The sequence below is a fragment of the Sphaerodactylus townsendi genome, linkage group LG07 (assembly GCF_021028975.2).
Source record: "Sphaerodactylus townsendi isolate TG3544 linkage group LG07, MPM_Stown_v2.3, whole genome shotgun sequence".
Lineage (NCBI taxonomy): Eukaryota > Metazoa > Chordata > Lepidosauria > Squamata > Sphaerodactylidae > Sphaerodactylus > Sphaerodactylus townsendi.
This window is the reverse complement of record NC_059431.1, coordinates 93,717,592-93,744,855: the sequence shown is the minus strand read 5'-3', so window position 1 is coordinate 93,744,855 and position 27,264 is coordinate 93,717,592. Positions and strand designations below refer to the sequence as shown.

At 44.6% G+C, this 27,264-nt stretch overlaps 1 protein-coding gene across 1 annotated transcript in view; it reads right to left on the bottom strand.

Annotated features, from left to right (window-relative positions):
- The window catches only part of ACO1 (aconitase 1), a 61,801-nt gene that overhangs the window by 30,595 nt on the left and 3,942 nt on the right, over nucleotides 1–27,264 (bottom strand). The window contains exons 2-6 of the mRNA XM_048503014.1: nucleotides 19,207–19,324; nucleotides 16,898–17,066; nucleotides 9,752–9,889; nucleotides 7,520–7,589; nucleotides 6,073–6,256 (exon numbers count right to left, since the gene is read on the bottom strand). Coding sequence (XP_048358971.1) covers nucleotides 6,073–6,256; nucleotides 7,520–7,589; nucleotides 9,752–9,889; nucleotides 16,898–17,066; nucleotides 19,207–19,303 — 658 coding nt within the window. The 5' untranslated portion in view covers nucleotides 19,304–19,324. The remainder of the gene's footprint in view (nucleotides 1–6,072; nucleotides 6,257–7,519; nucleotides 7,590–9,751; nucleotides 9,890–16,897; nucleotides 17,067–19,206; nucleotides 19,325–27,264) is intronic.

Below are 27,264 nucleotides of genomic sequence, written 5' to 3'. Positions count from 1 at the left end.
TCTGGGAGCGAGTTCCCAGCAATGCATCAGTAGGAGCTGGGCCTCGGCGCTCTCTACACAGCCGCCAGTTTTAATGGGTTTCATAAGCCACAACCCCAACCATCAGATTGTCCTTGCCTGGAGGGGCCACCCTACGTTTGGAGGCTTCTATAAGGCATTTATCAAAGTCCCCAATGCCTGCCAGCTAACCCAGAGTTTCTCCACCATCCGCAAACCCCAAGAGCCCTATGCCGAATGGTGAACAGGCTCCAGGAAGCTAAGAGGTGCAGGTAGATAGCAGAGGCTCCAAAACGTAGCTCCTCATGCGCCGCAAAGAGAACGCCTAATGGAGGCCGTGAGCACCACGGGCTCCAAGGGGATCCTGGAACTGGCCGACATGCTTGCAGGCTTGCCAGGACATCGGATCCTCCGGCCACCAAGCTGGCCTCCCCGCCGCAGCACTCTCCATCAGCGGGAGGCAGCCTCAGGATGACTGCTTTAACTATGTAGACCCGACACCTCCAAGGGGCGGTGGCAGCCCGTGGGGCCTCTGTCCCCGCTGAGGAGGGTCCCTCCCCCCCAGGAGAAGGCCACCTAAAACCCGTGCCGCCTAATGATGCCAGCAGGTTTCCACTGGAGAAACGACTGCCTGCCGGGAAACTCCCCGCCTCGGCGCCTCCTGCCCAGGACCAAGGGAGAGAATACTAGAGCAGACCCAAAACACCAAGGCCCTGCCAAACCACCCCCCCTGCGGGTGCATCATCTCGGGCCAGATGCACTCCAGCCCATCTCCTTTAAGTTCCCCACGAGGTTCTTTAGCGCCCCAACCCAGGCATGACGAGCCCATCCCTACTGACCATTATTGGGCTGGGTGTTGCTAAAGGCTCCTCTAAGCCGCTGAACAGGGACTGTTCATCGCCCCGGAGTGACTTACCCCACGCACTCAAGGACCCATCCATCTCCCAAGTCTGACAAACATCCCACAGGAGTTGCCTGTCGGAGCCAGCTGGGCGCCAGTTGATTCTCTCTTGCCCCATGCTGCCCGCTGTCACCCACAAAGGCTACAAGCCCCAGCAGCCAACATGGCGCAGCCTACACCACCGTCAAGAGCGGTGGAGACGTTTATCGAGCTCCCATACCTGGAGCTCTGCATAGAAGGGATGTATGTTCATGGGCCTGGTGGACACCGGCATGCTGATGTTACCGGGCTATCAGAGTAGCCGAGGCCCACCAGTGGCTTCACCTGAGGCCTGCCCGCACATCTGGGGGGGGGTGGAGACAAACCAGACGGAGCATCCGGCATGTCAACAGCCCAGGACTCGAAAGGCAGCTCACAGTCCCATTTGCATCAGTTTTGTACATCCAATCTCTGGGAAGGGACCTCATGAGTCAGGTCAAATCCACTTTGGTCTGGGAGCGGTAAAGCCGCTACAGATCATTGATCTCATCGTGTCTTCTTCCTAAAATTACTTTCTAATTTCCGTAAGGGAAACTGTTTTTCCTCCCTCCCTCTCTCTCTCCTTCTGTTTCTATCAGTAGAGGCGGGAGGGCCAATTGGCTGACTACTGGCCCTCCCTGGATTAAAATCTGGGCCCGGCCCCGATACCGCAGCACCGGGGCCAGGACAGGCCCCAGGTTGCAAGTGCTGGCCACCATTATGCCCCCTACTAAACCTGTTTTGCTATACGCCGCCTGGCAACTTTATCAATACCACGCTAGCCATGCTTTTTTAATGTAAAACCGCCTTAAGGAGCGGTCTCGCAGGCGGCAATTCCCAAGATAATTCGACAAAATTCTTAGCACCATCCAGCTCTGCTAACCAATTGTCACGGTAAGTGCAACTCCCTAAAGAAAACCCCCCTTTTTTTTTTGTTTGTGTGCTGTAGGAATCTGCCTCTAATCGCCTGATTGCATCATTCTCCTGGATGCACCTTATCCCCCCCAAAAGGCTCCAAAAGCCCCCCTTTTGTGTTGCTGATTAAGCATGCATACCCACAACTCCCCAGGACCCGCCTCTGTCCCCGAGGTTCGACCCTCAGCCTTTGACGCACTCTGATGATCATTTGAAGCTACTCCCACTCAGGGTCGCTTCTGCAATTCTCCTGCCCTCCCCTGTCAAACAATTAAAGAAAGAGGAGTAGGCGTCCTGTAGGATTACCAGCAACCTTCACAGGCTGCAAACAAGCCTCTTATACAAACTCTAAACCCCAACTCAACAAAACCTCGATCCTGATCTCCCCGCCATCCGGCTTAGAACTGAGCCTGGCGGGACCCGCCCTCCCATAACCTGGGGAAAGGGGTGTGCTCCTAGTCCTTCTTCCTACAGGTCCCTGTGGACCTGGCCTGCCATGACAGGGCCAGCCCATGGAATGGCGCCAGGGAGGAAACCAACTCTATCCCGGAGATGGAACACATCTTCTAAAGGGATCCCGCCCCAGCTGTCTCTAACAGGAACGCTGCCAACGCCCAAAGACCAATGACCTGGGAGACGCTGGCGACCCACCAGCCAAGCCTCTAGAGTTGCTGCGCCCAGCAAGACCACCCCGACACCAGAACCTCTGTACGCCTTCATGTATCATCACTGCTAACTCCAGCGGCCACCTCATCCTTTGCCTGCTCTTGGTTAGTTCTCCTGCCGAGCGATGCATCGGCCACCCCTGACGAAGCTTTCACCAGACCAACATCTGGGAGCAGTTTTTGCTGCCGGCCAACGCCTCATCTTCTACCTGGGCTAGTATCACCTAGGAGTCGGAGCCTGCTAAGCTCCTGCCTGCTCCCTCGTCTGCAAGCTACCGAGACGAAGCGGAGTCTGGCTAAGCCCCTTCTGGGCGAATGCTCATCCATCAGGTACTCTATGAGCTACCACTGGGGACCTGCCGTCCAAACCCCTTCGCTGGCTTTCCCTTGTCACCAAGACTGTCGCTAACCACTTAATCCAACACCTGCGCCTACCACCGGGTGCAGCTAAACGGGAACCAATTCGGGCTCCATTCATCGCTCGGCCAATTGGAACTGCACACCAATACTGGAGGACATTCCCCGCTGCTCGAAACATCCTGCCCCCCTAGGGTTGGTTCTGGACCCGCGGGAGAGAACGCTTTAATTACATTCTACCACTCTCTCTGCCGGAATCCCCTTGTTGCCTCAGTCGCCTCTCACCATCGCCCTACTCCCAGGCTCCACCTCGAGCCCGGACGCCTGGCCAAGCCCGCTTGCTCAATTCCTCCTGTCGAGCGACGCTGTCGCCTCTCTCCAAGCGGAGTTCGCCTCCCTGCAACTTCCTAGTGGGAGTCCCCGACTCGCTTCTTACAATGCTAAGACTATTACCGGCTGGCCTGTGCCCTCACAAGTCCATCAACTCTACCTCCATTGCTCTGGATGTCGGCCTCTCGAAGCAGCAGGAATCCTTTCGCCAAGCTGCCCCATTAACCGTGTGGCCGCCATTGATTACTATTGCTACATCACCAAGGTTGTGAGAATGTACATAATAAGGTGTTGTTTTAATCTTCTGATAATTCCCAATTGATTCATAAGGAAAAGTAATGCGGAGCTGCAAGAAGTTGTATCTAATCTGAAATATGATGTTTGTCTCATTGGTGGTCAGCCCCTCTGAGCTGGCTGCCGGGAGGATGGTTGAGTGCTATTGTGCAGCTCTGCATTGGTTTAATTGTGTGCCTCTGGCATCGGATCTTGCTTCGCTCTCAGTGGTCTACGCCATTGCCTGTAACGTGTAAGAAGCCTCAATTTCCCTTACCCCGCTAAACTAAGTTCTGTACTGTTTACGACGTAAGGGAAGCTCGGCCAGCTTGACCAGACGCATGGAGGAGACAGCCCCTTTAAATCACCCCCTTAGCATTTCGGGTCCCTCTCAAAATGTAAAAGGGAGGGGAGATAGTAATGCACTGCTGACCCAGCAGCACTGCGGTAGAACGTTGGAACGCCAACGGATTCCTACGGGCTTCTGGTCGCTTACCAAGCACTCCCCACTCCTCATCCCCTATGAGTCATGGGTGCGCCATGAACTAAGTCTGGAACTCAGTCACCGGGCGCAGGGACAATGGTCCACTGCCCCAGGTGAGGGTATTAGGCTCAGAGCAGCTTACACTCCTCTCCGCTGCGTATTGCCAGGTGAGATCATGCATCACATGATGATCTCCCCGACCTCCTGCCTCCCTGGGCTTCTCAGGAACTCCCCCCCGGTCCCTCCCTCCCACACGCGCCCGATAGAATAACAATAAAAAGGTGCCAGGAAACCAGCAGCGGGACGGATTAAGCTAGGAACATCCGCCGGACCTCCGGGCTCCCGCTGCTGGCGATCTCCACCAGATGTTATCTCCGCGTCTCGTCTCGTTCTTACGCTGACCACGTGGGTCGACTACATTCCTCACATTTCCCCCTTTGGCTGCCTGAATTTATCTAGAGTACATTTGTTCTTGAGGTCAAATCCACAAAGCCTTCAAAGATGTACCACTTGGCCCCACACACCTGTTTCTGCTAACTAACCAGGCAACTACATTATACCTTTCGGAAAAGAAAACCTCATCAGACACCAGGCAAGACATAAATGCTTGGTTTTAAAGATCTGCTGAGTCTGATTTTTCTCTTCGGGTTCTCTTTAAATGCCAGATTAGGCAAGCATTAGGTGGGATTTTAAACTGAGTTTTAATCTTCAAGAGATTTAATCAGTTGCCATTTTGCACTCATCATACTTTTATGGATGAAGCTTGGTTTGAAATATCCTGCAGCATATCTGCAATTCCTAGGATATGGTAGGATTTTTTTTAAAGGACAATCCTGAAATTTTGACCACAATTTGAATTTAATTACACCCACCTACATCTATGAATGTCCAGGGAGAATGTAACTTTGTTTACAATTGCACTCTAAAGGTATAAATGCTGCCAGTTAATATGCATCTACCCCAAAGCAACCATTTCTCATCAAACTTCAACCTTTGCAAGTTAATTTACTTCATTTATCTTTCGCGTTTCTCCCCAAGAGGTTTATATCATGTCTCTCATTTTATCCACACAACAACCTTGTGAAGCAGGTTAGATTGAGAATGTGTGACTGTCCCAGTGTTGCACAGAAAACTTCCATTTCCCAGATTGTAGTTTCATACTCTATCCACTAGACCACACGAGATCAATGCAGATATAATGTTTCAGTCTCATAAGTCTCCAAAGCAATCTTTTCTACTTTATGTACAGTGAAGGGATATGTTGTTAGTGCTAAACATGAAGAGGCAAATCAGAGAGTCAAAGAGGCAGCCATTTCACCGCTCATCCCCTCACACACTGGATGTTTACCAAATCATCCTTAGGGGGATGGATGGATGGATGGATGGATGGTGTATTTTTAGAAGGGGTGGTTAGGGTAGCGGATAGGGATGACTTTCAAAGGAGATTTTATGATGGTTTTATGATTTTATGGTGTTTTTATGATTGTACCCTACTCAGGAACTTTAGTGATGGACAGGAAATAAGTACATAGGGGAATAAATAAATAATATCTGGCAAAATAGTGCAGTGATGAAGCTGAAGCTACAACAGGTGAAGATGGCTCACTTGGAATAGTTTAGTTTCACATTCAAGCTAAGGTTCCCTGACAAACCAAGATTCTTAACCTGGGTCTGATTCTGCTTAACTGACAGTGAACACCAGGCCAATGCCTGGTGAAAGTAGAAAGAGTGAGATTTGCTCCAAGGAGATGAGGAGCAAAAGGGATGGATGTGCAGTCCTTTTGCCCATTCCTATTTTCATAGCTGTCTTGAAGAGAAGTGTCCACATGACAGCTGTACCAGCTCTGGCTGGAAGATTATCATACCCACTGTGAGCACCACCAAAGAGCTTTTCTCCATAAATATTTCAGTGCACAAGCAGTAGACCTAAAAGCTTCTAATCATATGTTTGTGTTAAATTACTGAACTACTGACATGGGATACTGTACCCATTTTGGGCAACGTCATGCAAAACAAAACTTAGATGCCAAGTCTTATATGTAAACAAAGTCTCATTAAATTGAATCAGATCACTGTCTCATATAATCCTTTACAATCCAACTGGCAGTAGCCTTCGAGATACAGGTACTTACCCCAGCCAAGCACTCCCAAGCCATTAATCATGGTGGTATGAGAGTCAGTGCCCACTACACTGTCTGGGTAGTAGTATCCCTTCTGATCAAAGACCACTCTGGCTAAGTACTCTAAGTTCACTTGATGGACAATCCCAGAGCCTGGGGGAATAATCCTCATGTTCTGGAAGGCTTGGGAGCCCCACTGAAACACAACAGGAAAAAAAGGAAATATGTGAAAATGGAGGACCGCAGCTAACAAGTCAATGCTTTCTTTATTCATTTGTGAAAAAAATGTCCTGTCAGACAGTAATAAGGTACGAAAAATCCCACGAACACATGAAATTGCCATCTACTGAGTTAGACTATTAGTCCATCAAGAACACTATTCACACCACTAACTACCTCATCATTTTTTTTTAAACTGGAGACACTGGGAACTGAACATGGGACCTTCTGCATTCAAAATGTATGCTATTCCTGTGCCTAGAAAACTGGGAAAATAAAATGGGAGAGTACATGACAATGGCAAAATTAATGGCCTTGGTCAATAAAAGGAATCAGGAATTTTAAGACAAATGGAAAATGCACTTTTCATATTATTCATAAAGGCAAGGAAAAAGAATGAAACGTAAAGAAGGGAATCTAGCATCAATTTACAGAAAAGGAAACACTTCTTCACGCAACGTGTGATTGGTGTTTGGAATATGCTGCCACAGGAGGTGGTGATGGCCACTAACCTGGATAGCTTTAAAAGGGGCTTGGACAGATTTATGAAGTCGATTTATGGCTACCAATCTTGATCCTCCTTGATCTGAGATTGCAAATGCCTTAACAGACCAGGTGATCGGGAGCAACAGCCGCAGAAGGCCATTGCGTTCACATCCTACATGTGAGCTCCCAAAGGCACCTGGTGGGCCACTGCGAGTAGCAGAGAGCTGGACTAGATGGGCTTTGGTCTGATCCAGCTGGCTTGTTCTTATGTTCTTAATCACTTGCAAGTGTTACTACTATGATTACCTGTGCTGGAGAATAAAAGAAATGTATAATTTGACCAAATTTAAACATTTGGGGGGAAATATTTAGAATGTAATAATTGTATCTGAATATTAGAATATTCGATGATCAATCTATGTTAGTATAACATATCATTTGTATAATTCTGTTGGCTCTCTTGTCACCTAATTAGAACTGTGATTAAGATATGATTTGTTCTCATTTCCTATTCTTTAGTTGTTTCTATATTACAGTTTGTGAAAATATATATATATTTTAAAAATGTGCTCTTCCACTGAGCTGCAACCTTGAGTCAAGAAGCCAAGGTTCAACCCAGGCTCTGCCCCCAAGGTTATGCTTGGTCAAAACCCTTCACAAAGGTCAGTATGTTTGTAAGCAAATGTTGACAGTCCTTGAGACAACACAGTTGTTCCAGCTGCATATGCAAAAAGCCAAAAGTTCCTTCTTATACCTTTAAGAACTCAAATCTTTCTTTGTTCCTTTCAAACTCCAAATCTTGATTCTTCTGTAAACTGTCTGGCCTGCATAAAAACAAAACAGCAACATATGCATGGATATCAGAGAGACAACACCTTCAACAGGATCTAGCCGAAAGGCCAATGTGTGTGGGCAAAAAGGAAACAAAGCTTGGTTTGTATTTAGCTCAGCTGTTTCATGCACTTTAATTACCTTGCATCAGGGAGTTAGAAACAAGCAACAGAGAAAGCTTAAGTAGCTTTCACAGTAATTCCTACTGTCTGGCTGAAGGGCTAATTCCACACTGAATGCAGGTATATTGGCAGAGTCTAGCCTCAACGTCAAAGGAATGGAAAGTTTTTTTAGACCATCAATTAAAAGCAATAAGTATTCTGTTGGGAGTAGGGTGGGGAGAAGTAATGCTACTGCTGATCCATAAAAATCTGTTAAGTGCTTTGAAAAACAAACCACAGATTCCTTTTATATCAGAAACACTGATGTATCTTTCACCATTTTCATGAAGCAACAAGCGGTAGCTCTCTTATTGTCATTATAACCCAGAATACATTGCAGTGATACAGCAACTGCTTTGCATGTAGAAGGTCCAGGTTCTCCAGTGAAAAGTATTGTACAGAGGGTGATGTAAAAAAAAAACACCTTTTAATTGGGACCTCAGAGGGTGTATAGTAAAATTAGGCAATACTGAAGACCAAACATGGAATTAATTGCCAGAAGATGTTCTGATGGCCACAGGCATAGACAACTTTAAAAGGGAATTAGATAGAATCTTGGAGGATAGGTCTATCAGTGGCTAATATCCATGGTGACTAAAAGGAACCTGTATGTTCAAGGGCTGTCAACCACTTAATCCTGGTGCCAGGAAGCAACATCAGAGGTAGGCCTCAGCATCTATGCCCTATTGTTGGCCGCTCAAGAAGAACTGGTTGGCCACTGTGTTAGGCAGGATGCTGGACCACTGGTACAATCGAGGATGGCTCTTCTTATGTTTTTATGTCTGATTTAGTATAAGACAGCTTCATGATATACATTAAATAAATCGTTGGCAAATTTATCTTCAGACAATCATCTTTGTCAAACAGTTTTCAGGTTTTTGCCCAGTATGGCACTGATTTACAAGAAACATAATAGTACAACTAAAGGACATACACTATGGGAAGGAACTAAAAAGCTGATTAAATTTACAGAGTAGAATTCCTGGCTTGTCTTCCTTTGACTAGCAGACCCCTTAGCTACAAAGGTTTTGAAGCACTCAAATCCACAGAAATAGTGAAGATATGTGTCTTTGATAAAGGAATTTTCAATATCTCTGTGTGTCCAGGGGTCGCTGTGACGGCTCGCCCCGGACTCCTCCAGCCGGGGGGCGGGGCCCGTCGCGAGCCGGCAGCTGAGCCCGGTGATGGCCCGCCCCGGCTGGGAATCCCCGGCAGGGAGTCGGACCGGCCGGACGGGGGCGAAACGGCGCAGCTGCGGCTCGTGAGGGGACGGCGCCGTTTCAGGGGGCTGGAGAGAGGGAAGGGGTCACCTGGGCGGCAGAGGGACAGACGGAGGAGAAGGAGGGAAAAGGAAGGAGTGGAAGGAGGAGGAAGGAGGCGAGACGGGGAAGGAGTGAAAAGGAGAGGAAAGGGAGAACAGAGAGGCTGCCAAGGAGGGAAGGGCGGGGGAACGCCGGCAACTCCGGGTGACGGCCACCCGCCTCTCTGGGGTGCGAGCTTTGGCACCCTGTGCGGGGGGGGGGCAGCCACATCCCTAGGGGAGAGGCAGAGGACCCCAGGGGCGCATAAGGTGAGCGCCTGAAGGCCAGGGAGGAGCTCTTTTCCCTCCTTCCCTTGCGGCACCCTGTGGTTCAGGCAACTGACATTTCTGAGAGCCCCAAAGACCGGGGCTCGAGACAAGGAGACCAGCACCTCGGAAAGGGATGGTGGGACGGCTTGTCAGCCTCAACCACAGGAGGGGGAGGGGGATCGCCACACTGTGTGAGGCTATTTCACTGTTGAGGGTAGGGAGGTAGGCTTCAAACGGAGAATTACAAGAGATATCACAAATGGCCGGCCTTCCCATCTTTGAATCCACTGTTTACATATCCCAGCTTCATTAATCTGCAGCATTTTTATTATAAAGGCCTAGATCATCTGTAAACCAAAATAATTTAATGCAACAGTCCAGAGAATGGGATTCTATCCTGTTTGAGGCAGCAGGTACAACTTACCTCCTGTTAAAGTCAACCTGAATGGAATGGTCAATGACTAAATCAGCAGGACAGATGGGGTTGATTTTTTCTGGATCTCCACCTAGTACCTTCACGGCATCACGCATAGCAGCAAAATCAACCACTGCAGGGACACCTCTGTAATAGAAGAGTTCAACAAAGGGAGGTGAGTTTATAAGCCAGAAGCCCACTTCAGGGACCATAATTATTTGCAATTCAGATCTTATATCTAAACAAAAAACAGAGGCACAACAATGCCGCTCCATTCTAAAAAGCCAAAGGCAAGATAGACTACAAAAACACAGACTGTGAGGATGCAGCTTGATATGTGAACAGCTAGGATGCATACACTGAAAAATGAAAATGAACACACACGGGCTGGGAGGCAAAATCAACAGGTGAAAATCCTGATACTTTCTCCACAAGTATATTATGCCAAGTTTCTAGTGATGTCATGATTTCCAAAATACACTTTTTCAAATTTAACTACAGATCTCTCTTATTATCTTTTGCTCTTTTAAGAGAAGGATTTGTATTTCATTTCCTCATGATGAAAAATGAATGCATCCTTTTGTAATTTCTGCCCTTGCAGCTGTTTTATGTTATATGTCATAGTATGGCACCTCTAGCGGGAGGAAAGAAATTTTTTGCAAAGATATTGCCTGCCTCTGCACATATATAGAGTGAAATTCTGCTAAACCTCCCTTCCTCTTTTCAAAATTTTCTTTGATCAAAACAGAATTGATTAGACACAGACTCTGAATTTATAAAAAGAAAAGGACTCTAAATTTGTAAAAAGAGAAAAATAGATTTCTGAAAGAAAGTAGATAGAGAATAATTAAAATAATTTCTCATAACATTATTAGTTTTACACTGTGTATACTGGATGCATTCTCTATCATTTAGGTTTAATACATGTAATGTTGATAAAACTCTATTTTAGCCAGGGTGGTGTAGTGGTGAAGAGCAGTGGACTCTAACTTGGTGCACCAGATTTGATTGTTCACTCCTGAACACGAATGGTGGACTCTTATTTGGTTAACTGGATTTTTTTCTTCATTCCTCAACATGAAGATCACTGGGTAACTTTGGGCTAGTCACAGTTCTCTCAGAACTTCCTCAGCCCCACCTACCTTACAAGGTGACTGTTGTGGGGAGAGGAAGGGAATGAACTGATAGGCTGCTTTGAGACTCCTTACAGTTGAGAAAAGCAGTTTATAAATCCAAACTCCTCTTTTTCTCTTCTTCATTTCATTTGCGTAAAAGGAACTGAAATGAGGAATGGAAACCAGGTCTGCAATATTTTTAACATTCATTAATAAATAGGGTTACCAAATCCAGCCTGAGAAATTCCTGAAGATTTGGAGGGCAGTGCCTGTGGAGGGGGGGATTTAGAGAGTGAGTGCATCTAGAATCTATGGCAGGGGTCCCCAAACTACGGCCCGGGGGCCAAATGTGCCCCCCTGAAGGCATTTATCCGGCCCGCCAGGCATGGCGGCAATGGCTCCATTCATGTGCAGTGGGGGCTCGAGGGAGAGGAGGAACCGGCCCCAACGGCTGTTGATTGCAATTACATGATGGAACCCCCAAATCTCCATGAATTTTCTGACCCAGAGTTGGAAACTTTACATGTGGCAACGCCTGCTCCGCCCTTCCCTCTCAGCTACTCCATGTGTTGCTCTCAGGCTTTCTGTTCCTGCTCTCAACTCCCATTGGCATCCAGCCAGGCTGGCCTGAATCGCTGCGCTGGCTGCTAGGGAAGGAAAAGAACCCAGGAAAGATACCTGATCCTGGGTTAGATGGAATGCTTCATTGGGAAAGGTCTGCTTTTTTTTTTTTTACAGGGGGAAGGTATTCCACAGCCTCCCCAACAATATTTGGAGCCCACCCTGTACTTGACATACTTTGGTTACTGTTCTAAAAATAGACCATGACAGAAAGGCTGAAAGGTGAAATCAAACATTTTACAATCATTTGTGCATAGGAATTTGTTCATAGTTTTTTTTAGTCCGGCCCTCCAACAGTCTGAGGGACAGTGAACTGGCCCCCTGTTTAAAAAGTTTGGGGACCCCTGATCTATGGTATGGTATACTGTACATTACGTCCACTGAAGTGGCTTGGGAATTGATCTCTATAGTCTACAGGCCCCATCTGTAAGTTGGTAGCTCCACTAATATATTAGTCAAGCAGAAGTGAACTTCAATAATTTGGGTAAAATGATAGAGTTAAATAACCACTTTATATTTAAAGTCCATTTTGGATCTTGTGTATTAATGTAAAAGGGAATGAAAAAATAAAGGTTTTAGGTGGCCTGTCTTTCTAAAAAGGGAATTTAGGTGGCCTGTCTTTCTAAAAAGGGAATTCCCTTTCTAAAAAGGGAACTTCAGTCTGAAGTTCTTTCACACTTTATTCAAACTTCCACTATCGTGGGCCTAATAATATGCAGATAGACTTATTTATGATTTTCTATTCCTCCTCTCTTCTAAAAAAAAGTACACCAAAGGCAGCTTACTGATCTAATTATATATAATCAGTGCCAATTAAAGCAATAAAATGCATCAATTAAGAAGGCAGCTGCCTTCAACACACGCATTATTAGAAGCATGGGTGAACAAGAGGAACAACCTGCTGCCCGAGGGATCATTAAATCAGATCTTAATTGACAATGAGGAAGCTATGGCTCAGCGGAAGAGCATCTTACTTGGCCTGCAGAAACATCTCAGGTTCAATCCACAGCATCTCCAGACTCTGGATAAACATTATTAGTTAGAGCAGATAATACTGATTTTCCTGAACCAAGAGTCTGGTTCTGTATAAGGAGACTTCATGTGATGAGAATCCACAAATGTTTGATTAAAATACACATGATTCATTATCACATGGCCCTAACAGGAACCCATTTTCTGGTTTTGCTACAGACTCTCCATGCATTGATGCCCAAGTTAAGCAATTTCAAGAAAGAATACATAGAATCCAGATAATAACATCTGCATAGGCCAGCCTTGGTGGTGGAATGTGCCATCAAGTCTCAGATGACTTATGGCAAGAGATGAACAAAAGTAGTTTGCCACTGCCTGACTCTGTGTAGCAATCCTGGACTTCCTTGCCAAGTACTAACCAGGGTTGACCCTGCCTAGCTTCTGAGATCTGTGTGAATATTTGAACGCTCTCCCACGAAAAAAGTCTCCCTGTACACTTGAAACCAACACGTCGTAATATCAAGAAGGTAGCTAGGTTGAATTCTCCTCCCTGATCTGGGCACTTTCTGTGTGTAGCAGTATTTATTACATGCGGTATGCAACTCCATCTTAAAGCCTGAAGTGGTACCCTCCAGGGAAAAAAGGATTACTGTTTGATTGTGTTGACTGGATGAATGGACTAAATTCTGGGGTTCCTTATTTCAGGGCAGCCCCCTGTATGAGAACTGTTTTCATGCCCCAGTGAGATACAGGATCAGAAAGACATCTCCCGCATACATGGGTTTTTGTTTCTTTCTTTCTCCCTTTTTTTAAAAAAAAACCCAACAGATTTCACTTCAAGTAAGGTATTCACTGCATATAGGAATTTGCAATTTGGAGGTGCTGATCTCTATAAGGAAATTAGGAATGGTTTTATTATAAAATGCTCCTAGAAGTCTTAATTGTGTTGATTTTTTTAAGAACAATGTAATGCTAGTTACTTGCACGAAAACAAAATTAAGGTACAACATTACTGTAGGTAGAAGTTCTGTACGGGTGGGCATTTTGTTTTTACTGTATGTTTTAATAAATGATGGCCACATCCCTTTCCAAGGCGTGTATGAGTACGATTAGTTTAAATGTAGCATCTTGGTCTTCTGACAGTTTGTTTCTATCTTCTGGTTGGTTTGTTTTTTTCAATTTGGGAAACTCTTATGTATCATTGGCCCCCGCCATTTAAAGAAAGAAACACATAAAACATGGCCAGCTAAAGTGGGGAAAAAAGAAGAGAAGCACTTGGCTCTGTGGTACCATGAAAGTCCACAAAGATATCTGGGACAGGAAAATGAGTGTGGAGAACACTGACTATACTTGAGACTTTTGCATATCCTCGCCACAAATTTGTAATCTAGACTGGGAGCTTGTTCATCTCTCCATAGAGAGAGCGGCAGAGGGGAGAGGGAATGTTCCTTGAGTGTGAAGGATAACAACTGAGAACAGGAAACAAAAATCAACTGAACTTTCTCTACCACTCCCGGATGCAGTTGCTGCATCCAAAATGGCTCAGGGTTTGTTTTTCCATAGGTGCTTCCCTTTTATTGTAATCCGTCTCAAGCCCTTTAGGAGCATGGTTTTAAACAAGCAAACATCAGTCTTTGTTTCATAACTTATTCCCTGACATACAAGACAGGTGTCATACTTCACAGAAGTTCTCGGTTGCCAGACATAATGGGTAGAGATTATAGCACCTTTAGTTTTTCACTTATTACTTTTACATTTTCAGAATGACAAATAGCCTGGTGAGTGAGGTTGAATAGTATGAAATTTGGGGAACCTGTGCCCACAGTGTTAATTTCTCTGCAGTTTTTGAGTGCTCACCTGGCTGAGGAAAAGCACAACCAGGATGAAAATGGGAATCCTTCCCTCTCCCCTCCATGCTATTGACAGGTTGGGATGGACAGACAGATTTGGATACGGAACGCCTAATAAAGTCTTCTTTGTCTCCCTGCCCCATCTTGTTATTGTATTTCCTTGCCTGCTATGTTCTATTATACCAGGGTTTGAAACAGTTATGAGAGATGAACATTAGCAAGAGTCGTTGGGAAAATGAATACATTTAATTGGAATGGAATTGACATCTTTGTGAAAAAATGAAAGGTTTCTGGTTGTGTGGTGAATTTGGGCCCTGAATTAATTTGAGTCTGGCACTCTGAATTGGAGGCAATTTAGGCTGGCTGGTATGAGCTCTTTACCCTTTTCCACTCAGAACAGCAATGAATGGATTAACTAATAGGCTGTGTTTTGGTAATTTTACTTTAGCTAAACAGGACTGGACAATTTTCAGGACACCAGGTTTGCAATTATGGGATTGCTTCTCAGTCTGCCTCAAATACATATTTTGACCAATAGAAATTAATTGGTTTCAGAGATGTAAATGCAGCTATGAATGCTAAGTACAGGGAAATCTCTGATGCTGTTATCTACAAGGAATGAACAGTAGGTCGTGATAATTACAGAGGTCTCAGGTATGACAACAACAATTCAAAATTCTCCTGTGTGGCAGTAACAACGTACAGAATCCCACACAAGACTATCAGTTTCAACATTATGACCTCATCCACTGAGCCATTCCTGGACCATGTGTGCTTTCTTTGAATTGTAACTTCCCTTCAAAATTCAGTCTCAAGAGCCAGGGGCCTCTCCCAGCATATATATTGAAAAGTTAATATTAATAAGGTCCAAGTCCAGCAAATATGCAAGAGTCTCTTGAGGCATTGGTCATTTATTTTAGCCAGTGAATACTTCCAGGTACAGGCTGAGAGGAAGGATCAGTAAGAAGTTTGATAAAATGGCTGCCGGAAGTAATGTATCTGGGCCTAAATTGTATGAAATTTAAAATAAGCATTCTGGTTTGCTTCATAAAAAGATGGGTCAGTTCTTTGGGGAGGCGGCATTTCTAAGTTCTCCTGTAGCACCACTTGTTTATTACAAAAACACGGAATCAGCAGGCTTCAGTCTAGTTATGATAATTGTGGGGATAGAAGAATGATATTATTAAATTTCATTTTAAACAGGCATTCTAAATAACCTGCATTTTAAATACAAGAAATGTTGATTGTCCAAATCCCTGATTTAACAATTACTTGTAGGAAAGTGTTTGCACTAAACGTACTGCCATCAAAAAACATTCTCTCCCATTTTCTAGGTCTAAAGGTCAAAGAACAGCAAAATCTGGATTTGAATGATGTACAATGAGTTACTCTTTTACCTGAAGGTCTGTTTATCTAACCCAACACAGTTTGTCACAAACTGTGATTTTTGCTGGCATCCCTGTGTTTTGTGTAATGCCGTTAAGACGTAAACCCCCTCCCCCCAAAAACAATAACCACTCCACCCCACCTCGGCTTGCTAGGTACAATTTTTAAAAGTTTATTCGTGCGCTCTGTATTTTTACAAATGCTGTTTACTTAATGGGTTAAACTTTAAATTGGCAAATATTAGGACAAGTATGGAAAACATCACAGTTTCCTTTGGCTCAGATTAATATGCATTATTCTGATTTGTGAAGATATGATTTTGTAGGTAAGAATAAACAAAGAAGACTAGCATTTAAAGTGTCCAATTAAAAGAAGATGAAGAAACATGTAACTGGTATGTTAGGAACACAGGGAAAGTTCATGATCAACAGGTCGCCAATTAGGAACAGGATAGGTCAAGTAAAGATGCTGCTGTAAGACAGGACATGCTCAAAGCCTACTTAATCACCTCTGAATTAAATTTATTACTATAAAGATTGAAAGCAGCATTGTTCCATTTTTAGGGATGTTTAAGCCAAGTATAATATAACCCTGACCAGGAAACGCACTTATAAATATGTACTATATACCCACCTCCACCCCAAAAAGCCACTCCTGTTCTCAAACAACAAACACAAGTGAATTAGGCTTATTGCAGGATCCACCTTAGTCTAGTCTGAACCAGTTTTGGACCCTAAGCACAGTAGTTGAAAGCACTGATTTAACACCAAATTGAAAGAAATTGTTTTCTGTAGATGCTTTCCTTGAATGATCCCATTTACTGTTCAGTAACATCGCCCCCTCAGTACACAACTCCTGAGGAAAAATACTCAGCCAATCAACTTCGGCATCCTGTTCCTGGAGCATTAAGTGTGCAGAGGTTCATAGCAGAGCACCACAACAGGCCAATGATATTCAGTTGGGATGTTATACTAAAAACCAATCGGAGTACCATGGCAGTGGGCGCATGATCCCCTTGGTGTGGGCAGTTGGAGCATTAACCCAGGACAGGATATAAATTGTCACAGAATTCTTGAAGACAAGAATCATGCAATTCATCCTCGTCTCTCTAAACATAAAACTACAAGTCATTTTGCGCATTCTTCTCTTCAGAAAACGATTGTGATTTGATAATAAAAATTTCCTAATTTTTTAAATGCTCTATCACTTACGTAAAATCTTGAAGAATAACTCTGGAGGGCTTAAACGGTACTTCAATGGCTTTCTGCTGCATTATGTTCCAATTCAAAATGTTTTCAACATCACCCTTTTTCACAAGGAATTCATCACAGTTGCGGACTGCAGCCTCCAGTAAGACTCTGATAGAAAACGGCAAGCGTTCTAGAAGAAAGGTAATAGTAAGATAATAAAGGTAAGGCAATAATAAAAATATGAAAACAAAGTATTTTCTTCTACACACCAGAGCTGCGGTTCAGACATTTGAGTTACTATCTAGAAAATGTCTGTTTCTATACTGTTTCACTCACATAAACATGTCAGTAGACTATTTTTTTTCCTCCCCCACAGAACAAAGCATGCCAGACCTCCTTTGTTGTAGAATGCTCCGCTTGGGTCTGAGTGCCTACCTAGCCCTGCTCCATCCATTCACAAGGAAAAAATATGCACAAGGAAAAAATATGCACAAGGAAAAAACAGGGCTCAGCACCCTAACAAGAGTTTCATGTCAAAATTTAAAGGTTAGTAGCCATGCTTTCATCTCTAAAAAGTTTAGACCTGTTTCCAGACATAAGGTTGGGTAGTGAATTCCAAGCAGATGATGGAGAAAGTGTGGCCCTTTCCGCATGGGCCAAAAACAGTACCCTAGGAACGGCAAAAATGCCGTTCCCTAGGGAGCTGTTCTCATGGGGGTGCTGCTGCATCGCAGCAGCGCCACCCTCGCTCTTCCCCAGTGGCACGAAGCCGCTGTTTCCCAACCTCGCTCCCTGAGCGAGTTTTTCCGGAAACAGCGGCTGGAGGGCGCCATCCCCCCCTTTCCTGAATGCCTTACCTTCCCTCCGACCTTCAGGCATGTCGTCCAGGCCTGGGGACACCCCCCCTGCCCTGCGACTCCAGAGCTGTCATGCAGGGCAGGGGGCATGTCCCCTGGCCTGGGCGACGCGTTGGAAGGTCAGAGGGAAGGTAAGGCGTTCGGACGATGGTGCAGCGCTGCGCCATCTACCCTGCCCCTACTGGGACCGTTTGCGTGAACGGTCCCGGGTGTGTGTGCGTCGGCGTCGTATATGCCGATGCACCCCCGAGCGTAGCCGTGCGGAAACAGCCTATGATTGGGTTTGTTCCAGTCTTGTGATTGCTTCACATATCCAAATAGGAACGCCATAGAATACTTGGGAAAGCAGCTTGGTTTTGAAGACTCTAATAGCAGCTGAGATGAACTGGCAGCCTTCGGTATGAAAAAACTGGATAACCATTACTCTTCTGTGTTTTGAGGAGTTCGCCTGTTTCAACTGAGATGTCTATTTAAGACTGCACTGAAAACAAACTCAAAGGATCAACATTGCTTCACTTGCTCTACATTGTTTCTGTTAATTCTCCATGGGGGGGGGGGGTTTCCAGGATTTAAAAAACACTAATATCATGGGACGATTCCCCACCCACCATTAGATGCATGCTCCTCACAGCAAATACCCAGGGGATCTGCAGCACTCCCCACTACACCAGCAGTGACAACGCAGCGACAACACAGTCACCCCAATTCTGCTGCTCCTCCCACCCCTCAGCGTGCGTCATTTCGGATCCTGGTTGGAAGTACACCTTTTTGAAACTGCACGCCGAACACGGAGCAGAAGTCCCCTCCACTTTCACTTTTGAAGTGGGGAAAAGTCCTTGGATTTATCAAAGCTGATGGTAAGGATGTTTGGTTCACAATATTTGGTGAATGCCTGAAGGATGAGATTGAGGCCTTTTTTGGTGCGGGAAAGCAACACCGTGTCATCGGCACACAGTATATCACTGGATGTTGTGCTGCAGCAGTTATACATATCTGGATTCTCCTGAGTGGGTAAGAGGCAAACAATTGTAGTAGAGCAATGGTACTTACTCCCTAACTTGCAGAGAGGCACAGTCACAATGATCTCAAGCAAAAGGACCACATTTACTTCCATTCCTAGCATGAGGCCTCAACCTCAGGGAGGCTAACAGCTTACCCATTCCTCCAGCAGGAGCTGTGTGAACCAATTACAAAACACAAGCCTTACACGGCGAGGATCTGGTCCACTTTCCCTAAACATGGTGCAGGTGCCGCCTTGGACAACGGTGCTCAGAAGAGCCAGAAGTGGCATGTCAAAGTGCCACATGCAGCTCCTGAGATACTGAATATTGATACTATGGCACACTGACAACACACTATGCAACAATGCATGGCTGCACAATTTACAGATAAAATAAAGCATAATGGCTTTGCATTATATCTGAACTGAGCCAGGTTTGTGAAACAGATTTACACAATGAGTAGCCAACATACCATATCTGGGATCACCCAAATGGTTCAAATTGAAGAATTTCTTCTCAGGCTGGATGGCATCCAGAGGCTCCACAATCCGGGAAAAAGGGTTCGTCATGGCTGAAAACTCTTGATGTCTCTGTAAATACAAGATAGAGCCATCTCATTGGATTTTTATTTTAAAAGACATTTTTTTTCATTTGCAACGCTTTTAATCTTTTAAATTATATTTACAATACAAAGTTGCTTTGAAGTCAAGATGCACCCCAGCTGTCAAGAGTGCTAGGGAAAGAGACAATCGGAATCCTGAAGTCTAAGAAACATTAAGGACATGTGGGAAGCTCATATTAAAAATGATAACTAGAAATCCAATGGAACTCACATTGCACCTTGCAAAAAAGGAAACTCCAGAAAACAAAGCACATGCGCTGTCCTCCACCACATCTGCCTCCCATTTTCATGAGCCAATTCAATGCAGAAAATAGGAGGAAACATTGCCAGCTTCTCTAACAGCTTAAAAAAAGAGAGTGGTCAATATTCATGGGGCTCATAAAGTCCCATTTCACTGCACTCTGTCAAACACTCATCTAATTTTATAGCTTCTGCTGTATTGCACTCTGTCAGGTTGGCTGTTATCCGAACATGAGTAGCATACAAACATCTGAACACTAAAGCTTTAAGACATACTATTCATCAAGCAGGAGCTGGGAGTTCTTTCTGAACTCTTAAGGTGCATACCTTTAAAACGTTTAGCTTACAAATGGTGACAATGATGCAGCTCCAGATCGCAGGAGGTTTTTGCATGCTGACATTCCTCTAATGTCCTCTACAGATTTTAAACCCCCAAACCCTAATGTTTTATTTCCAGTTTACCCAAAAATGAGACTGAGTGAGCCAGTGGCATAGATACAATGGGGTCATCCGGAGACGTTTTTCCCAGGTGCCACCATTGTAAGTCACATGGGGGCGCAAAATGGCTCCCCCTGCAAGGCTGGGCATGAGTGCTTCAGACACTCAGGCTACACACAGGCCCACTGGCTCTGTGTGTAGCCTGGGTGTCTGAGGCACTCGTGCCTGGCCTGACAGGGGAGTGTGGCCTCGCAGGGAGCATGGCCTCGTGGGGGGAGGGGCGCAGCAGACAGACCCGGGCACCATTTTGCCCCAGGCTCTGTTTCCCCTCTCTACGCCTCTGGTGTGAGCAAGGTGAATCGCTGTTGTGTCAAGAGACTATTGAGGACTGGGGATAGAGCCAGTGACGCAGTTGTTAAGCTGAGAGTGTGCGACTAGCCCAAGGTTACCCAGCAAGCTTCCATGGCGGGATTCAAACATGGGTCTCCCAGATCTGAGGCCAACACTCTGATTATTACACCACACTGGCACAGATACATATACAGGGCAAATTATGTATACTCATAAAAGCCTCTCCCCTATTGAGATCCCTATGTATTCAAACTGGTGTCAAATGATTGAAAATTGAAAAAGTCCCTGGACCACGCTGCTTGTCCACACTTTGAAATAACATTTGAAAAGAGCTTAAAAAATGAACATACATGCAAACAAACCAAAACCCCTCCAAAGAGAACTCCAGCAATTTTGAACCCCTATTTTCCTAGATTCCCAGATACACACATGCACAGACACCAAGCAAAGATTCAACTGAACATTCTGACTGTGTAAACTCTTCCCTGCCATCCCTGAGATGTAATAAAAATGGGGCTACAGAGCCAAAAAGAAAAAAAATCAACATGGGGTGTTGTGTGGTTTCCAGGCGGCATGGCCGTATTCTAGTAGCATTTTCTCCTGACGTTTCACCTGCATCTGTGGCTGGCATCTTCAGAGGATCCTCTGAAGATGCCAGCCACAGATGCAGGCAAAACATCTACTAGAACACAGTCATACAGCCCGGAAACCACACAACACCCCAATGATTCTAGCCATGAAAGCCTTCGGCAATACAAGGAACACATGTTTTTAGCTTTTCTTAGAAATCTTTCTGTTCCTGTCAATCTACAGATCAAAATCAACCACTTCCCCAAGATTCTGTCTAGTACAACTCTGTTCACACTGGCATGATCCATCTCCACAATTTTCCCCCATTATATTTAAACACAGGTCTTCCTTTTGCTCTTCTTCTCTCTAAATTTATCTACAGTTGTATTACATACTAGCCCTCCCTACTTAGAACTTGTACGTGCTGGTGGACCCCATGTTAAAGGTAAGTGTAGAGGGCTGCTATTTACAGAGGGCTGCTATTTACAGTGCTCATAACTCATAAACCATTTGTGCAAACCAATACTTCCATGCAGGGGCTCTATGAGACTACTGAAAACATCATGATCCCTAAGACTTCTTTTCATAGAATCATACAAGGGCTACAAGGGCCATCAAATCCAACCCTACCATGTGGGAATATACAATCAATGCACTCTTGACAGATGACCATCCAGCCTCTGTTTAAAAACCTCCAATGGAGGAGAGTCTACCATGCTCCAAGGCAGTGTATGCCACTGTAGAACAGCTCTTACTGTCAGGAAGTTCTTCCTAATGTTTAGTTGGAATCTCTTTTCCTGTACCTTGAATCTATTACTTCATGTCCTAGTCTCTGAGGCAGCAGAAAACAAGCTTGCTCCATCTTCAACGTAACATCTCTTCAAATATTTAAACACAGCTATCATATCATCCCTTAACCTTCTCTTCTCCAGACTAAACATACCCAGCTCCCTAAGTCTCTCGTCATAGGGCATGGACTCCAGACCTTTAACCTTTTTGGTCGCCCGCCTTTGGACCCGTTCCAGCTTGTCAATATCCTTCCTGAATTGCAGTGCCCAGAACTGGACACAATATTCCAGGTGACGTCTGATCAATGCAGGATAGAGAGGTACTATTATGTCCTCTGATCTACACACTGTACTCCTACTGATGCAGTCCAGAATTGCAGAAGTGCATTCCAAATTAAATGAGCAACATTAGTCCTGTATGGACCATTAGTCTAACAAGCTTTTGTGAGCTACAGCCCACTTCCTCAGGTGCATGAAGTGTTGCAATCAGTTAGCTGGCAGAGAGATTTATCCCCAGGGCAATGAATGGTAGAAGGGTGAAGAGGGATGAGCTACTACAAAAGACGTGCAAGGTGTGTCATACTGTAGAGCAAGTGAAAATGAGATCCAGTCAACAGAATGTAAAGGAGAGTAGACTCAAGGATCAATGACTCAGCAAAATAGGGTGGAAATGAACAGTGTACACACACCTGTATGGTGAAACAATCAGTTTCCGTAGTGAGCTATGCACTCCAAATCCCTACTGAATCTAACTTTTATAGTATCAAATCTGCTTATGAGTTCTACCTCTGCAGTTTTTCACTGAAGCCTCCCATTGAAACACTGCCGATGGAGAGCTGCACCTTTTCAGCATTTTGTTGAACATCCAGGCAGAATGGAACCTGCCGCCGGCTGCCACTGGAGATCTCCATTTTTAAGTACCTATTCAGTGCCCCTTTATTATGTCTCTGCTTACTTGTGAAAAAGGAGAGTTTTATTTCGCAATATGTCAATGATAGGGCAGCAAAGATAAGGCAATCTGGGACAAAGTTCATTGCCTGCAACGTTTCATAACATGTTGCCCTGCATTTTGCAATGGCTGCAATCCATCATTATAAAAATCATTTGGAATTGTGCCCTCCACCTCCAAGGGCTAAGAGCTCTACTGAGCATGCCTTGACACTCCCCATTAGAAATGCACTCCATGGAAATCAGTCTCATACATTTCCATGCAACTCATTTCTAAGTGGAACAGGGTGACAGTACCACTATTGCTAAAAAAGTATATCAAATGAATAATCAAAAGGCACCATGATCTGGATGATACAGACCATTTGAATTGCTCTAAACAACCAGACCATTTACACTGCAGATACCCTGCTGTATAAACTGTTGCTCTGCAGAACATAAATGCCATTCACTGCATCTGGCTTTATAATAAGGATCTATGACAGCTGGAGAAAGAACAGATTGAGGAACGTAAATGATCCAAATAGGAAGGGAAGTCCCGGCCATCTGACCAAATGAATAAATTATTTTTGCTGCTTAACCCCCCCTCCCCCTTCAAATATTAGCCAAGAGTAGATTGAGATGCTAAAACAACTGTAGAGCAAGCTGAGCTAAACAGTACTTGCAGGCAGGATGATGGGGTTGCTGGGCTTGGGCATGGACCCAGGCAATGACAACATCCAGTGTGGGTTGATCCATGGGTGTCTTCACAGTCCCAAGCCAAGCAGTCCCTCCATACTAGAATAAGAGTTGGTTTTTATACCCTGCTTTTCTCCACCTTTAAGGAGTCTCAAAGGGGCTTGCAAACTCTTTCCCATCCCCTTCCCACAGCAGACACCTGGTGAGGTAGATGGGGCTGAGAGAGTTCTGAGTGAATTGTGACTGGCCCAAGGTCACCCAGCAGGCTTCAGGTGGAGGAGTGGGGAAAGAAACCTGGTTCACCAGATAAGAGTCCCCTGCACTTTCACTAACCACCCTGGCTCTCCAAGGCATGGGCCTTGCCAACATTCCTGGAAGGTTCAAAAGTCAGCCATCTCTTTGCATCACCTTCCTTAGATTCTGGAGTTTTGGATCTAGGTCACCAACTCTGTGGATTGGAAGCAGAAGTCAGATGTTTTAGTTGAAGTGGACTAGTGGATTGGTGTGAGCCTCCTGCAGTCCTCAGCAGTCAAGTGCGTGTGAGTGTGTGAGGGCAGGAAGAACTAATGTTCCCCCAACTCCTAATCCAGTACCTAACAGTCTAGTTGCAATAGGGGTCTGAGAGTAAACAGCTGTCACCCTGTTCTTTCTCCTCTTTGTGGCTTACTCAGCTCCCTCCTCACTGGTCAACATCCTGGACCCTTTCTGAAGGCTGGATGGTACTGCTGTGCAGGTCCACAGAGAGAGACTTGAGCTTCCCACCAGATGTCCACCTCTCATGGGAGAGAGAGCTAGTGCCTGCCACATCCCCTTCCCTCCCTTCTACTTTCCAGTGTGAATGGAAGTGGACCTGAAGTTCTCCTTGATTCTTTCCTGCAGCCCACCTGGCTGGAGGGCATATTGGGACTGGTGGATGTGTCTGCATCTTCTGCTGCACTCACCAAGCAGGGGATTAGGTCACCAAGAATGTCCTAGTTCTGGTAGTGGTGCTGAGTTTAGTGGAGCCTCTATGGGTGGCAGCCAGTCTTGACAGGAGCCCCAGTGGCCATGGCTGATACTGCAGGAGCTCAAGTGGACACATAGGGGCCAGACAATGTGGCCTAAACACCAAAACTTTAGGCCTGGTCAACACCACTGTCCATTACATTTGTATACTACTTTTTTCTTCAAGGAGCATAGGGTGGTGAATATGGCTTCCCCCTTTCCATCTTGTCCTCACAACAAGCCCCATTAGATTGAAAGAATTATTGGGCTCTCGCTCAACTCAGGTCCAGATAGCAGCATGACAAAGGGTGGAGATCCAGGCTTGAGCCTACAATGTTGTCAGCACCACACAGACCACTCGAGGCCCTCCAGCGCCCAAAGAACATTCCCAGTCAGTTAAAAGATCAGTCCACCCCCTACTTCTAAAGAAGCTTCCAAGCACAACCAAGCTGCTTTCCCTCTTGTTTGTCAAATAAAGGTCTAGGAACAAGGCCAAGGTCTGACCTTGCTAACCAGGGACTTGCATTACTGAACTTCTAATCAACTTTGATAACGAACTACAACAATTTTGCTGTAACCTCACACACAGTTTTGAGAGAACTCTCCAGATTTCTTCCCCTTTTTCTTTTATGAATGAGAAGCTCACTCAGTCATCCCTTCTAAAATGCAATTGTACTATGCATGAATATTTTAACTCAAGACCAGGCCTAATACGTGATACGGGAAAGGCAATTCTTAATATTTTCATAGGTTGGAATGCTAGTAGCATTTTTTTTTAAAAAAAAGCATTGTGCATGCTTTGAAGGTTTCGAACTGCTGAAGATTTGACTCTGTGCTCCTGTTTGATGATTTTCTTGAGAATCTTTGCTGGAGGCAAAAGATTTCAGTTTCTTTGGAAGCAGTTGTGGTTCTATTTCTTATAAAAGACTTTGCAGACCTACAGTTCTAGAAACTCAACCCCTACAGAAGCTGAAGTAAATACGAGGCTGAAATAATCTACAGGGCACACTGTTAATACTGACAAGCATTCTTACTTACATCAACACAATTAGAAGCTTTACTGCTAATTGGCACATTTATTTGGTGCAGTTTTCTTTAAAATTGAATAGGCTCTGGTGCAAATATTCAAAAATAAGATCTTAAGAAAACAAGATCTACACCACCCCACCAGTTGTTATTCCCCTTTCTCTTGTTCTTCTGCTTCTCCAAAGTGATCAATAAGCCCTTCTTTGGAATTATGTTCCATTGAAATAAAAGAAAACCGCATTTAAGGAAATATGATAAATACTGGGCATTATTATGCTACCTGGCTGAACTTTCAGATTGCCCTGTTTATTTTCTTCCTTCTAGTCACAATAGCAAAAGCAGCTGCTTATTAATCTCTTATATAATTCTGTATGACAACTCCAGATGGGTAGCGGTGCTAGCTTCTAAATGGTGGCTGGACTTCTGTTTCATTTTCCTGCTACAGACCAATCAATTTTATTCCAGCATAAACTTTTGTGAACCAGACCCAATTCTTCATGCCTCTAATGAAGCAAGCTCTGACTCATGAAAGGTTCAACTGGGATAAATTTAGTTAAGACTCTGTAGTACCACTACACTTCTATTTCATATGTCTGAGTGTGACAGCAAGAAGCTGCTAGCAGATATCACCCGTTCTCTCTCCGTCTGCAGGGAAAACATGCATAAAGAGATTAGAAAATTTGGCAGCAATTAATTCATTTAATCCTGATCATGACAAGCCTGAACACTTTCCTAAATCCAGTCCTTTCAAAGGAACCACAACTAAAAAGTACAAAAGTACTAGAAGTTTCTGATTTGAAAATTAGATATATTGTGGAAATCCAGAGTAAGAAACACCTTAATCCATAACTGAGTGAATGTTATAACTTATTGTACAAGTCCAGACATCTGAAAAGTTAACTTATAAAACATTCCATGAGCAAAACATACTGTAGTAGCCAAACAATTTTCAATCATAGACCCTATGCTAAATATTCCAAAAATACACAATCCATCTATATGAAAGGCAAGGGGATTGGTGACAACGCACGTTTTAAAGGAGGTGTAACACAACCTGCTCGAGACCCATGCTGAGAGCTCCACTACTCAATACCCCTCTTTGTACTGGCCATTACTTACTTACAGAAGGATACATCATGCAATCCACTTAAGAGGCTACAAGTTTATGCCCCTCTTCCCTTCCACTCCTTGGCTACAGTCTTTGCTTACCCACACTCAGTTTTTGAGTGCCTGTTGCATTTTTTTTTTTGCACAACAGGGTTTATTGCTAGTTTACAATAATGTAGTACGGTGGCCAAAACAATTTTCACTCATGAACAAAATGTTAGGAAATTTAGTTCACAGAAATACAAAACATGCAATACTCAGAAAAATACAGTTCACAATAATTATAGATGCAAGTTGTGATGTGTGTGGGGTGGGGGGAGAAATCCAGACATCATGGCATTAGGACCATATTTGGGTCTCACCAATTCCAGATAAAGCTGGGGGAGTGAATTAAAAAACAGAATGGATGTATGGGAGAGGAAGCCCGCAGATGACCCAACTGAATCAGCTTTTAAATAAAATTATTATTTTGCAAACTTCCACATAGTAATAAAAATACTCAAATGTATAAACTACCACCAATTTCAAATATCACCACTCATCCCATAATAATCTCCACTCACAGGATCAGAAGGGTATTTGCAACCCTTCCATAAAGCTGCATACCTTGCTTGACGAGAGTTGAGAGCAAGACAAAAGAAACTGGAACATATTCCATGAGAGGTCTATACAAGGCCTGTGTCACTCCTCTGTAAGCACAGAGTGGCCAACCTCCAGGTGGGCCCTGGGAACCCCTAGAATGACAACTCTAGATGACAGAGATCAGTTCCGCTGGTGA